Source organism: Agelaius tricolor, unplaced genomic scaffold (genome assembly GCF_023055355.1).
Source record: "Agelaius tricolor isolate 1412-34295 unplaced genomic scaffold, bAgeTri1.0.p SCAF_40, whole genome shotgun sequence".
In the NCBI taxonomy this organism is placed as follows: domain Eukaryota; kingdom Metazoa; phylum Chordata; class Aves; order Passeriformes; family Icteridae; genus Agelaius; species Agelaius tricolor.
Window position 1 is genome coordinate 1,770,327 of NW_027269300.1, and position 15,041 is coordinate 1,785,367.

Consider the following 15,041-nt stretch of genomic DNA (forward strand, 5'->3'; position numbering starts at 1 on the left):
GGGCCTCAGATCTCCCTCAGAAAGTGCCTCCTCAGCCTCCTCTCCCTACAGACAGCAGCAGCAGCACCTTGGCTTGCAGCATCTCTGCTTGTCTGGCCTGCCCTTAAGGCCCTGCTGCCAGGGAGATGCCCCTGGGCAGTGCCCTGTGCTGGGAGGGGTCTGCAGGGCAGAGCTGAGCCCCCAGGGCTGGGCTGGGCTCTGGCAGCACTGGCAGGGACAAGGCTTGGATAGAGAGATACAGCTCCCAGCAGGCACAACTCCAGGCAGCAGAGAGCCAGACCAACCCTTGGTATCCCATCCTGTCCAGCTTCACAGGGAAAGAGAGAAGAGTTGGAGAGATTGATTTTGAAACTGGAGTCTTCAAAAAGGCCACGTTTCTTTTTAAATGCAGTTTTAAATTTGTACATCATGTACTAGAGGAAGGTGGAATAAGCAAAGGGCACCTGTGTGGGACCAGCAGGTCTGACTGCTCAGGGGCACAGGGAGCCCTGTTTTCCCTCTTGGCTCCCCAATATTCAGGTTGAGAACAATACTAAGAACAGGACTTCTGCCCCTTCTAAAAAACACACAGTTACTTAGCAGCCCATATCTAAACTCAAAAAAAAAAAAAAGGTAAATGAAATTTCCCTAAAGAAAGAGAAGCAATTTTGATTGCTTGTGTAAGAAGATAGCATAGGATTGACTCAAGGTACTTTGTCCAAATTGTCCGTGTTGTCTTTGTACAGCTCAAAATGTCCAGAGTGAAGCAATGTCCAACAGCAGCTCCATCAGGCACTTCCTCCTGCTGGCATTGGCAGACACGCGGCAGCTGCAGCTCCTGCACTTCTGCCTCTTGCTGGGCATCTCCCTGGCTGCCCTCCTGGGCAACGGCCTCATCATCAGCGCCGTAGCCTGCGGCCACCACCTGCACACGCCCATGTTCTTCTTCCTGCTCAACCTGGCCCTCAGCGACCTGGGCTCCATCTGCACCACTGTCCCCAAAGCCATGCACAATTCCCTCTGGGACACCAGCACCATCTCCTACTCAGCATGTGCTGCACAGGTGTTTCTGTTTGCCTTTTTCATTTCAGCAGAGTTTTTCCTCCTGACCGTCATGAGCTACGACCGCTACGTGTCCATCTGCAAACCCCTGCACTACGGGACCCTCCTGGGCAGCAGAGCTTGTGCCCACATGGCAGCAGCTGCCTGGGCCAGTGGCTTTCTCTATGCTCTGCTGCACACAGCCAATGCATTTTCCCTGCCCCTGTGCCATGGAAATGTCCTGCGCCAGTTCTTCTGTGAAATCCCACACATCCTCAAGCTCTCCTGCTCACACTCCAAACTCAGGGAACTTGGACTTCTTGTGTTTTCCGTCTGTCTAGTATTTAGCTGCTTTGTGTTCATTGTTTTCTCCTATGTGCAGATCTTGAGGGCCGTGCTGAGGATCCCCTCTGAGCAGGGATGGCACAAAGCCTTTTCCACCTGCCTCCCTCACCTGGCTGTGGTTTCCCTGTTTGTCAGCACTGGCACATTTACTCAACTGAAGCCCCCCTCCATCTCCTCCCCATCCCTGGATCTGGCAGTGTCAATTCTGTACTCAGTGGTGCCTCCAGCCCTGAACCCCCTCATCTACAGCGTGAGGAACCAGGAACTCAAGGCTGCAGTCTGGAGACTGATGAGTGGATGGTTTCAGAATCATTAAACTGCTGGCCAGTTTCTGCAAGCCAAATGTAATAAAAGTCAACTTTGATAGTTCTTGTTGGGATTGGTGGTTCGTTAATTCTTTTCATTCCTTTAACATTCTTTTTAATATTGTCCACAAGAAATGCAATTGTTTGTGCCATATCTCATTTTGTTTCTTTCCACATTTGCTGTGGCCCCAGACTGTGTCAATGAGGAGCTGTGCCCTTGGTGGCTTCAAATTAACTAAAGGATCTCCTAGCAGAGATCCTCTCATCAGAGATCTTTCACCAGAGATGCCCTTGGTTGCCTTCTCTGGAGCTGCAGCAGCAATGTCTGTGTGCAGAGCTGGGGCAGATCAGTGCTGGCCCAGCAGCTGTGCCCAGCAGCAGCAGCAGCAGCACTTGGTGTTGCCAGTGCTGCTGCCGTGGCCCTGCCCCGCTGCCCTGGTGGCCCTGGTGTTGCTGCAGGGCCTGAGTGCTCTCGGGGCCGGGCACAGCCCTGGGGGTGGCAGTGCCGGGGCTGCAGCAGGGACAGGCCATGGGCACTGCTGGGGCAGCGCTGACGCCTCAGCCCAGGCCCTGGGGGCTCCAGGCTCCTTGCCCAGGCTCTCTCAAGAACACGGCCAGGCCAATGCTCAGCACAGGAAAGCCCCGTGAGCAGCCCCAGGCTGGCCGTGGGCAGGCTGGGGGCAAACAGCATGGCTGGGGCTCTGCAAGGGCCCTGGGGCAGATGGGAAGGAGCAGCAGAGCAGGGGCTGATCCATGCCCAGTGCTCTGCACAGCCCAGGGCAGCGTCCCAGAGCGTCCTCATGCAGCTGCCAACAACATCCCCCCTCTGCAGCCCTGGCCTCTCCCCCAGGTCACACAGGTGCCCCATCCTTGCAGGCACAGACACGGCAGCACGGGCTCAGCAGCCCCTGTTTGCATTGCACACAGCAGGGGCAGCACCCCCATGCTGTTGCTGTGGGGACATGAACCTGAGGGAGCACAAATGCCATCAGCCCCTGGGGCCAGCAAGGCCTGGGCGACACCAGGGAAACCACTCAGCTTTGTCCTGGCCTCTGCACTCAGCCAGAAAGTTTGTTCCCATCAGCTGGGAGATTCCTGTCCCACTGCAGACGCTGTTGCTCTGAGCCAGGGCTGCCTGGCAGCCACCCCCAAACTGCCCTGAGCATTTCCTTGGCTTCACCTTTGCTTTCTCTCTTCTTCCCTCATCCAGATTTCCTATTGCCCATCACTGTCCCCTCCCCTGCAAACAGCCCATCCCTGTTTGCCCTTTCCTCTCTGGCCCCACTCTCCATTGCAGTTCCTGACTTGGCCCCATGGGCACGTCCCTTGGGCAGCAGGATCATCCTACAAGTGCTGCAGGAATTGTCTGCAGGCTCCTGCAGTGCCTGCTGCTGCTCCCTTGCCAGAGGCACCCCAGGCCAGGGGGGCACATCTAGGCTGCTGTGTCTGGCTCTGGGGCTCCCTGTTCTGGGCAGTGAGGAGAGGCTGCAGAGGCTCTGCAGGACTGACAGGATGGGCTTTGGGGCTGCCAGGAGAAGCTGAGGGACCTGGGCTGCTGGAGCTGCTGAAGAGGAGGCCCAGGGCTCCTCCTGCACCTGCTCCAAGGGTGGTTTCAGAGAATCACAGAATCAGCAAGGTTGGAAAAAACCTTGGAGATCATCAAGTCCAACCTGAGCCCTGACACCACCTTGTCTCCCTGAGCCTCCTCTTTTCCAGGATAAACAACCCCAGCTGCCTCAGCCGCTCCTCACAGGACTTGTGTTCCAGACCCCTCACCAGCCTTGTTGCCCTTCTCTGGACTAGCTCCAGCCCCTCCATGGCCTTCCTAAATTGGGGGCCCAGAACTGGACACAGCACTCGAGGTGTGGCCTCACCAGTGCTGAGTGCAGGGGAAGAATCCCTGCCCTGCTCTTGCTGGCCACACCATTCCTGATCCAGGCCAGGAGCCCTTGGCCTTCTTGCCCACCTGGGCACACTGCTGCCTCATGTCCAGCCTGCTGTCCATCAGTGCCCCCAGGTCCCTTTCTGCCTGGCTGCTCTCCAGCCCCTCTGTCCCCAGCCTGTAGCGCTGCAGGGGTTGTTGTGGCCAAAGTGCAGGACCCAGCACTTGGTCTTGTTCAACCACACCTTGCTGGATTTGGGCCCTGGATCCAGCCTGTCCAGGTCCCTCTGCAGAGCCCTCCTACCCTCCAGCAGATCCACACTCACACCCAGCTTGGTGTCATCTGCAGATTTGCTGATGCTGGACTCAGTCCCCTCATGCAGATCAGCAGTGCAGACATTGAAATCCACGCTGGCTGGCTCTGATCCCTGGGCCATCCTGTGGGTGCCCTGTGATGGCACTCAGGGTGATCTGTTCCATAACCTTGCCGGGCACCCAGGTCAGGCTGACAGGCCTGGAGTTCCCCAGCTCCTCCTTCCAGCCCTTCCTGGGGATGGGCTCACATTGGCACCTCCAGTGCTCTGGGACCTCCCTGCTGAGCCAGCACTGATGGTAAATGATGGAGAGCAGCTTGGGGAGCTCATCCACCAGCTCCCCCATCCCCCTGGGATGGATCCCATCTGCTCCCAGAGACACCTGTGAGCATCTGAGTGGCTCAGCAGGTCCCCAGCTGCTTCCTCCTGGATTACAGGGGGGCTGTTCTGCTCCCTGTGCCCATCTACAGCTCAGGAGAACACTTGTCCTGAGGATAACCTGTCTGATTGTTGAAAATTGAGATACACAAGCTGTTAAGCAGCTCAGCCTTTTCCTTATCTTTAGTCACTCTGTTCCCCACTGCACCCACTATCGAGTAGAGATTCTCCTTATTCCTCCTTTTGCTATTAGTTTATTTATAAAAACTCTTCTTTATTACTTTTTACAGAAGTGGCCAGGTGAAGCTCGAATTGAGCTTTCATCTCTCTACTTTTCTTTCTGCATGACCCAAAAACATCCTTAAACACTTCCTGAGCTGCCTGACCTATTTTTTCTGAGTTCCCTCAAAAAGCTCATGTCCAGCCAGGACAGTCATTTTCCTCTCTGGTTAAACTTTGTCACAGAGTCTGCTCCTTCCCCTTTAAGATTCCTTTCTTGAGGTGTGTCCATCCTTCCTGGACACCTTTGTTTTTAACGGCTGCTTCCCTTTAAAAAATCAGTACCTGATTCAGTACTCTCCAAATCTGCATCCTGAATAGGCCAAGGTCTACCCTTTCTGATTCCAGGGTAGACGTTTTGTTGATGCCCTTCCTTCTTTCACAGGATATTGAAAACTCGATTATTTCATGGTGGCTGTGCCCCAGGCAGCCTCCAACCACCACATCTCCCACCAGCCCTTCCCTTTTTGTGAACAGCAGCAGACAGAGCTTTCCTTGGGAGTGGGATTGTTACCAAAAATGCAGTAAAATAAAAACTCCTTAACACCAATGTAGCATTAAGAAGAAGCATTCTTTATTTGGCCAGATGCACTGGGGGATAGCTCCTCCCAAAGCTGTGCATACTGAGCACAGGAAAGTTTCTGTTTACATTCTGTATTTTGCATACATATTCATTGATTGTCCCAGACTAAACATACATATGTGTGGAGTTGGCCCAGCTGTGACAGACTCAACTGGATTTTACCCCAAAAGCACTGAGCATGAGCTTCAAGCCCTGAGAATCATTTGTTTAACTTGGGGTGAGCTTGAGAGTTCCCCCAGAAGCCTTTGGTGTTGTTAGGCTAAGTTGTCCCAGTTCTGCTCCCCCATTGGTTACCTGTTTGCCCTAGATGGTTGTTGTTCTAGAGTGTTCCACCCCCAAGTGTATATATTGTTGTTTCCCCTTTGTCTCAGGTCTTTGGATCTTGTCCCTCCTACTGTGGTCATCTTCTCCACATTTGTTGTTTTTCACCCTGTTATTAAAGTTCTTTTTAGACAACTCCATCGAATTCGCTCCTTTTCATTTTCGCCACCCTTGCCGTGAAGTCAGGGAACCAGAGAGGTTTGTCGCGGCCATACTCACCACGATGCATATGATAAAAATTTCCCTGAAATCATTAACTCATTTCCCCTCCCCTTTATCCATGTGTTCTTCTGTCCTGGGGGTCTCTGGTGGTCCCTGGTGCTCGTGGACCCCAATGTTCCAGTGGGCCTGGCTGAGCTGGCAGGACACTGAGGCTGGTGAATTTCACTTCCCCTTCTCACACAATGGGCATTGTGTGGTTTCCAGCGGCCTGGGGTTTTGGAGAACAAGCTTCAGGTGTCAGCTCACCTGGTGTAGGCAATTTATCATCTGGTAACGTGAGGTCACAGAGTGGGCTATGACACCACAGAGTGGGTTATGTGAGGTCACTGAGCAGCTATGGCATCATAGGCTGTCTCTGTGACATCACAGAGCCAGGTGTGACAGCACAGGGCAGAGGACTGACATCACAGAGCAGACTATGACATCACAGAGTTGGCTGTGACATCAGAGACCAGCTGTGTGACATTAGAAAATGGGTTGTGACATCACAGAGCAGGCTGTGACATCACAGGGGGAGGGGTGGCTGTGTGACATCACAGGAGGGCTGTGTGACTTCACAGAGTGGGTTGTGGCATCAAAGACCAGCATAGTGATATCAGAGAATAAGCTATGACATCACAGAGCTGGCTGTGACATCACAGGAGGGCTGTGTGAGGTCACTGGGTTGGTCACTCTGCCCCTGACCCCCCTCACAGATTCCCCCCGAGAAGTCCAAAGCTGTTCATGCCCAGCAGGGTCCCTGTCCCCTGGTATCCCCCTGGTCCACCTGGAGCTGCAGCCTCCCCCAAGGATGTTCCACAGGATCCACCCCAAAACCTGACTCAGGGACAAGGGGCTGGGCTGTGTGACCAGGACAGCAAGGACGGGGATTATCCAGGTCACTGTGGCCTGGGTTGGGTTGCCCAGGGCAGGAAAGATGTCTGGCAGCTGGAGCAGGGTCTGGGAAGGGCCTCCAAGGTGGGGCTGGAGCCCTTGGGCTGTGAGCAGAGGCTGAGGGAGCTGGGCTTGTCCAGCCCGGAGCAGGGAAGGCTGAGGGGCTCCTCATCCCAGCCTGGCAGTGCCAGCCAGGAGGGGATGGAGAACACAGAGCCAGGCTCTTCACTGGGGGGCCTGGGGGGAGACAAAAGACAATGGGTGGAAGGGGAAAAAGAGGGGAGATCAGCCAGGACAGGAGGAGATGAAATGAGTCAGGCTGGTTTCAGCATTTCCTCAACACCAAAAGCAGCCTGACCCCATTCTCCATCCACCACTGACAGCTTTGCAAATCAGGAATTGTTCAGACTGTATTGCCTCCATTCCAGGATGGGCATCCTGATACAAGAGTTTAAGTGTGTTTATATCTATCACAGAACCGTATCTTTCTAAAATTAATTTTAGTATGGAAATCACTTGTGGATGGTGGGATCATCAGACACTGCAGAGACACTGGACATAGCTCAGGGAAGAGTGAGATTGTCATTAAATTGTGTCCTGTTCAACCATGGTCTGTTGGCCATGAAGAGAAACTTCCTGTGCCTCTGAGTCCCACCAGTTCCTGACCCCCAAAGGACACAAACCTGGTGAGTTCTGGTTCCCACTCCAGTGGTGGCACCTGCACCTCCCTCCATCCCCAGAGCAGAGCTCCCTTGTCCCAGAAAGTCCCTGGCAGTGCAGGGATGAAGGAAACAGGGCAGGCTGTGGGGATCAGGGGCAGGGCACAGCCAGGGATTTGGGGTGGTTGTGAGCCCAGGGCAGGACCCGGCCCTTGGCCTTGGTGAACCTCATCCCATTGTCCTGGGCCCATGGCTCCAGCCTGGCCAGATCCCTCTGCAGAGCTTCCTGCCCTCCAGCACAGCCACACTGCCACCCAGCTTGGGCTCACCTGGGAACTGACTGAGGGTGCCCTCCATGGCCTCGTCCAGATCAGCAATAAAGAGATTTCACTGACCTGGCCGCAATCCTGAGCCCTGGGGACACCCCGGGATGTGACTCCATTCCTCAGCTGCTCTGAGTGCCAGGGGTTGGATGAGGGAAATGGTGGGGAGGGGGTAGGGACAAAGTGGGATTGATTGTCAGCCATGGAGGGTCTTGATTTTCATATCTGTTCAAACTGCATAAGGAGGTTCTGGGGATCAATATCAACTGCGGATTGCTGATGTCAATCTATAAACAGGAAAAGAAAACTAAACAGGACAAAACAATTCTCTATTCATTATTTTGAATATAGTAGATTCTGTTTGAATACACTTCTGAAATTTGTCTAATTAACCACAGAAGAATTGAAGACTTGAGTTATTCACATGGGCTTGTCTTGTTTGGGTGTTTTGAACAAATGTGAATGAGCCTTTGTCACTGAGTTTCTCAACTGAAGAGCTCAAGAAAGAAGAGGCCTCTGCAAAAGTAAAATTCATCATCAACCTCCAAGGTGCTGAGGATCCATCCTGATCAGAGCAGCAATGAACAGAAATGGGCACAGCTTTGTGGCTGCCCCAGCTTTGGGATGGGCCCTGGGCCTGGAGCAGGAGCAGCTCTTGAGGGCCCCAAGGCAGGGGCTCTTGTGCTGCCCTGGGCAGATGGGATGGCAGCAGGGGCTGCAGAGCTCTCAGCATCTCCTGCAGAGGAGAGCAGGGCACCCAGGGAGCCTCCTTTCCCTTGGCCAGGCACCTTCCCCCATGGTGGGGCTGAGTCCTGTGGCAGCTGCAGCTGCTGCTGTGCCCTTGGCAGGGGCTGAGGCCGTGGGGCAGTGCCCAGAGCAGCCTGGCCTGAGCAGAGCTGTGGGGCCAGAGCCGGCTGGGCTGGGCTGGGCTCAGAGAGGCCCTTGGTGCTGCCCAGAGCTCAGGGCAGCTGGCAGAGCTTGCAGGGAGCTGGGCTGGGCTCAGAGAGCCTGGCCCAGAAACCATCAGTGTCCATCTCAGCCTGGCTGAGCGTGCAGGGGCCAAGAAGAGTAGCCCAGGGTCTGCAAGTTCTCTGGGTGGGAGCTGAGCTTGTGAGCCCCTGAGCCCTGCCCAGTGCTGGGGCTGCACCTCCAGCTCCAGAGGAGATGGGACAGATGGGAGCAGAGACAAATCATTCCTGCTGCATTCTTTCTTGTGTTTGCCTTTACAGGTGACCTGGATCCATATGTAGAGGATGTGGTTTTTTCAGATAATACTCACAGATAGATAAGAATAATACATTTTAGCTGGAAATAATATTTGATGCATAAAACACAATGAGAAAAAAAAAAAGACACATGATCAGAAGAGCATCTGAGTTTTTCAGAGGAGGAGAGACTCATTGATGTTCCAGTAGTCAAACCTGTTCAAATACTTTCCTCAGAGCTTCCTTGAGATGAGAGTTGACCACCAGAGGCCAAGGCCAGCCAGAGCTCTCTGTCCTGGCAGCTTTTGTCTGGGAGAACCTTTGCATACCGGGAATTTTTTAGGGGGAGTGTCAATTTTGGACATGGTGATCCCGTAGGGCACCTGGGAAGATGGATGGTTCTTTTCCATAGGAAGGAAAGCACAGAGTCCCAGCTCTCCTGGGGCTGATGAGAGGCAGCCCTCAGCATTCCAAGATCATCCGTCCCTGTCCAGTGGCCCCTGGGAGGCCACACCAGCCAGACCTGTTCCATGTCCCCTTGGTTCCATGAGGCCCTGCAGGGTCACAATGTTCTCCTCGCTTCTGCAGTGTCACAATGGCCCCGTGCTTCCTGCAGGGTCACAGTGGCCCTTTGGTTCCCTGGGGCCCCACAGTGCCACAATGGTCTCCATGATTCCATGGGGCCTTGCAATTCCACAATGCTCTCCTTGGATCCACGGTGCCCCCAGGATCACAATGGCCCTTTGGTTCCATGAGGCCCTGAAATGCAGCAATGGCCTCTTGGTTCCACAGAGCCCTGCTGCTCCACACTGGCCCTTGGGACCATGCGGTCCAACAGAGCCACAGTGATGGCCTTGGTGCCACAGGGTCCCACAGTGCCACAAGGATCTCTTCATTTCAGAAGCCCCACAGTGTCACAATGGTCTCCATGGTTCCATGGGGCCCTGCAGTGCCACCATGGTCTCCAAAGGAAGGAAAGCACAGAGCCCCAGTGTTTCAGGGGCTGATGAACTGCAGTCACCAGAGGCCAAGGTCAGGCCTGTCTGTCTGTCCTGGCAGGTTTGTCTGGGAGCAACCTTTGGATATTGGAAATTTTGAATGTGGAATCCCATTTTCAGCCATTTGTGCCTGGAGGACCAGGCCAGTTCTTTTCCACAGAAAGGAAAGCATGGAGCCCCTGTGTTTGGAAGGCAGGTGAGAGCTGGCCCTGAGCAGGCCAAGGCCAGCCAGACCTGTCTGTAATGGCAGCTTTTGTGTAGGAGCAATCATTGGATATAGGACTTTAGGAGGTGGAATCCCAATTTCAGCCATGGGCACCTGGAGAGGAAGGATGGTTCTTTTCCATAGGAAGGAAAGGGTGGAGCACCAATGTTTCAGGGCAGAATAGAGGCAACCACCAGAGGCCAAGGCCACCTAGGAATGTCTGTCCTGGCAGCTTTGGTCTGGGAGAAACCCTTGCATATAGGAATTTTGGAGGAAAAGTATCCATTTTGGCCTGTGCAGGAGGGACAGTTCTTGTCCATAGGAAGGAAAGTTCAGAGCCCCACTGTTTGAAGGCAGGTGAGACCCAGTTCTCAGGAAGACAAGGTCAGCCAGGCTTCTTGGTAATGGAAGATTTTGTCTGGCAGCAGTCCCTGGATATTGGGAATTTTGGAGGTGATGCACAGACAGACAACTCTTCAACTGATTAAAGTTGAAAAGAGGGTATTTATTACAGTGCCAGGCACGTCAGTAGTAGTCTCCCAGAGACACGTGCAAAGAATCACAGACTCTGGTCCCCTTATTTATCAAAAAAGGTTTTACATATTCAAATGGTTTCCCAGACACCTAATACATAAATACTACCTACACTGCTTAGTATTATAATCAGCTGAATATCTGTTATGGCTGGCAGTTGTCCTCTTTAATTGAGCCATTGGTCTCTGGAAATGGGTCAGTGGGTTCTAGGGGACAAAGTAAATCATCTTCCTTACGGTAAAATCTTCATCTGAGTCAATTTGGCATGGCTTCTTAACCTGCTGGTCACAATCCAAACCTCCTTTCATAGTTTGATTACTCTTAGGATTCAGCTGTGTTTATGGTTCCTGCTCTTGTACAATACTTCATGTATCTCATGTCACTTCCATCTTTGCTTCAGTTGTCCCCACCTGGTATCATTAATTTCTTTGTTCAGCTCTAATCAAGATATATCTCTTAGCTAACTTTGTTTCTAACTGAACCTCTTAATTCATGTAAACTTCTAATTAAAATATATGTAGTTCTCACTATCCTAGCTGCATTTCTAGCTTGACCCCTTGACTGAAATGGGGAATCCTGTTTTGGCCATGGATGCTTGAATGAGAAGGGCAGTTCATTTCCATTTGAAGGTCAGCTCAGAGCCCCAGGGTTTCAGGGGTACATGAGAAGAGACCCTCGACATGCCAAGGGCAGTTGGACCAGTCAGGCCAAGCCAACCAGACCTGTTCCCTGTTCCCTTGGATCCATGGGGCCCTGCAGGGTCACAGTGGTGGTGTCATATTGGATCCTTGGTTCCATCAGGCCCAGATGTGTCACATTGGCCTCTTGTTTCCATGGGGCTCCAGAGTGTCACAATGGTCCCTTGCTTCCATGAGGCCTTGCAGTATCACAGGGGTCTCCTTGGTGCCACAGTGTCACAATGGACCCTTGGTTCCATGGGGACTCACAATGTCAGAAGGGTCTCCTTGGTTCCATGAGGCCCTGCAGAGCCCCTTGATCCAATGAGGCCTCCAAGTGTCATCATGGCCCCCTGGCCATTGGTTCATGAGTCCTTGTAGTGTCACAATGGCCCCTTGGTTCCAAGAGGTTTCTCAGGGTCACAATGGTCTCCTTGGATCCACAGTATCACAATGGACCATTGGTTCAATGTGACCCCAATGTGACAAAATGGATTTTGGTTCCATGGGGTTCCATGGTGTCACAATGGACCCTTTGTTCCATGGGTTTGCACAGTGTCACAGCTGAGTCCTTGGTTCTGTGAAGCCCTGCTGGCGGCAAATCTCTGAAATACCAAAATAAGGCTCCCAAACACTCATTTGCTATTTCAGAGGGTATCATTTATTCAGGCCTGAGGTCTAGTGAGAGATAACTCCTAACCTTATTAGGACATGTAATTCTACCACTGTGTTGCTTATACACAGTTGCTAAATGCAAATTACAATTTACCCATTTCCATAAAACCCACGCCAAGTTCCCAGATTCACTCCTTGTTTTCTCTATCCCTGTACCCTTGAACCAGATGTCTCCTTCTCTTCCAAGCATCCTTGCTGGGAAAGCAGCTCCTGCATGCCTTGTTCCTCTGCTGAAAGTTCCCAGGCAGGGTAACAATGGGATGAACCCTTTTGGTATCAACCCCAGGCTTTGTGTGGGCAGGCAGGAGGCAGAGCTGTCAGCAAAGGAAGGGCCCAGCCAGGTGGGGCAGGCGGGGGATGCCGACAGCCTGCAGGGACAGAGGCACAGGGCAGGGACACTGTAGGACAGCCTGGGCTGCACAGGGCACAGGCATGGGCAGCAGCTGCAAGACAGCCCTGCCAGAGCCAACTTGGGCAGCACTTTGGCCATGGCTGCTGGGCCTGGGCCTGAGGCAGGAGCAGGAGACAAGTGACCCTTGCAGGCCTGGGGCCTCATGGCCTCCTTGTCCCTGCTCAGCAGCCTGGCAGGGGCCGCCCCATGCTCCTGCCCTTGGCATTGCACATCCCCACATGCCACTGCCCATCCTGGCAAGAGCCCTGAGCAAGGAGGGAGGGACAGGATTTGCCTGGCCAGGCCCTGGGGCTCAGGCCTTGGCCTTTGGCATTCCTCAAACACATCCAGCTTTGCTCAGCACCAGAGACACCTTGGCCTTGTTTGTCCCCAGCTGTCATCACTGCCTCCAGGGTTCTGCTCTAACTGGAACCTGGGGACACTTTCTCAGTCCTGTCCCTCAGTGGAACCCATTAAAACTTCAAGAAACTTCAGAGCTTCAATTAAACTTTGAGTTCTTGAGAAGTTTTTTGAATCCTCTCTCAGGGACTGAGTCTGATGTAAACAACATCAAAGCCCTGAGAGGGTCATTAAAGTTTTTGTAGCCCCGCAATGGAGAAAGATTTCAAAGAATTTGTCAGTAACAGACATTCCTATTTTAAATGATGTATTTTTATTTTATTTCTCTTTAGAGCAGAGGTGGTTGCAGCATTCTGTGATTGAGATTGACCCAGGGTCTCTCCTCAGCATCTCTGGCCTGCTCACAGAAGCTGTGCCTGGAGCTCTAACCCAGTGTGGACAACCTTGCTCCACATTGCCCAGCCCCATCCTGTCTGTCCTCACTCCCCTGGGACCTGCTGTGCTTGGAGAGCTGGCTGCACTCAGCCTAAGAGGGGTTTTCCCTTTTTGGGTTTTTTGAAGCAATCGGAAACTCCTGAGTTTCCCCACTGCAAACAGACACACTGCTCAGGTGTGTGCCAGCTCCAGGTGCCACCAAAGCCACTGCAGAGCTGCCCTGGGCCAGCTGTGAGGGTGGATCATCAGCCCAAGCTGCACTGGGCCACTGCAAGGGGCTGTGGCCATGGGCACTGCACTGACCCCACTGCTGGGTTTGTCTGCCACGGCCACCGTGAGAAATTAAACTGTCCTTGGAAACACTGGGGAGGACTGGGACATACTGGGGAACACTGGGAACGCTGTGGGAGACACTGGGACATACTGGGAGTGATACTGGGCACTACTGGTGCAAACTGGGAACACTGGGGACATTGTGGGGAAGACTTGGAGACACTGGGGCATCCTGTGGATGACATTGCGGGGGAACTGGGAGGGACTGGGAATGGACTCAGGTGTATTGGGAGGGACTGGGCTGTACTGGGAGGGACTGGAGGGGCACTGGGGTTGTACTGGGTTCCACTTGGGACGAACTGGGCTGAACTGGGAGGGACTGGAGAGGTTGAATGGGCTCTTCCCGCATCCATTTTTGAGACTCCCGCCCATCACTGCCCTCAGCCAATCAGCACCGGGATCGCTGTTTCGGGGGCGGTGCCTGGCGGCGCCGCCAATTTTCTTTTTGCCTACGACTCCCGTCATGCCTCCCGGCCCCGTTGAGCCCCATTGCAGCCGGGACTACAACGGCGATCATAACCCGCGCTCCACAGAACCCCAGGATCCGCCCCCATCTGTCCCATAATGTCCCCCAGACGCTCCAGGATCTCTCAGTTCCCTCTCAGCGCCCATTCGGGACCCCCCAAAAGCGTCCCCAGACCCCCAGAGTGCTCCCAACCCCACAGATGCCTGGTACAGCCACTTCTGGGAATTCATCTCCTCTCATCCCCCGCGGCACCAGAGCCCCTCAGAACACAGTCCCGCGCCTAAAACTCCTGCCCTGCCCCGCGCCCTAAAGAACCTGGTTACAGCTCCCCGAGCTCCCCCCAGGGGCTCCCGAACCGTTTACGCTCCCGCCGAGGACCTTAAGTTGCGGCTCGAACGTAAAAGTGTCCCCCAAGAACCTTCCCGGACCCCCAAACATCGTGTTCAAACCACTTCCGGGACTACAGCTCCCATCATGCTCCGCGGCGCACGTCCAGCGCCATTCCGGCCGGGACTTCATCTCCCGTCATGCCCCGCGCCCCTCCGAGAGCCATTGCAGCTGCGCCCAGAACTCCCGTGATGCTCCGCGGCCCTGGTGAACCGTATTAGACCCGTGCCTACAACTCCCATCACCCCCCGCGGCCCAGAGAGCCCTGTCAGAGCCCCCTAAGGGCCTGCCCGGACCCCGAAGGACCCCAAATTCCCCTCCCTGACCTCCAAGGGCTCCCCTGGACCCCCAAGTGCTGCCCCGGACTCCGAACTGTTCCTCAGAATCCCTGAGTGCCCCTCCAAGTTCCCACCCGGCTCCCCAAAGTGTCCTCCAGACCCTCAAGTTCTCTCTGAATTCCCTCCCCAGGCCCAAACTGCCCCAAATGTGCCCCAGAAATGGCTCCAGGGACCCCAAAGTGGCCCCCCTTTGACCCTATCGGTGAAAAAGATAATAAAAATTATGCCAAAAGGACTACCGATATTACGATTTACTATAAAGCGGAAGAAATAAATAGCCTATAGAGATTAATTATTGATGAAGAGAATTGTGTTCCTTAGAACCAATGACCAATAATTTTCTTGGTTGCTAAAAATGTATCAATTTTTTAATATAAATATAAAAATTAGGTAACAAAAAATATTGTCTAATACTATCATATATTAGAATAATATAATTTTATTTTATTATTAATAAAATTTTATTTATAAGGAAAAATGCTTAAAATGCTTAAATTTGTTTTTTCTATGTTTGGGTGCCAGTCCCAGGTGGG

At 53.3% G+C, this 15,041-nt stretch overlaps 1 protein-coding gene across 1 annotated transcript; it reads left to right on the top strand.

Moving 5' to 3' along the window:
- Positions 1-547: 547 nt before the first annotated feature.
- On the top strand, positions 548-4,084 carry LOC139603705 (olfactory receptor 14A16-like; the record flags this gene model as incomplete). The annotated part of the gene is made up of 2 exons (XM_071454592.1): positions 548-1,665; positions 4,057-4,084. Coding segments are annotated over exons 1-2 (945 nt in total), but the record flags the coding sequence as incomplete, so codon positions are not given.
- Between the last annotated feature and the right edge of the window lie 10,957 nt (positions 4,085-15,041).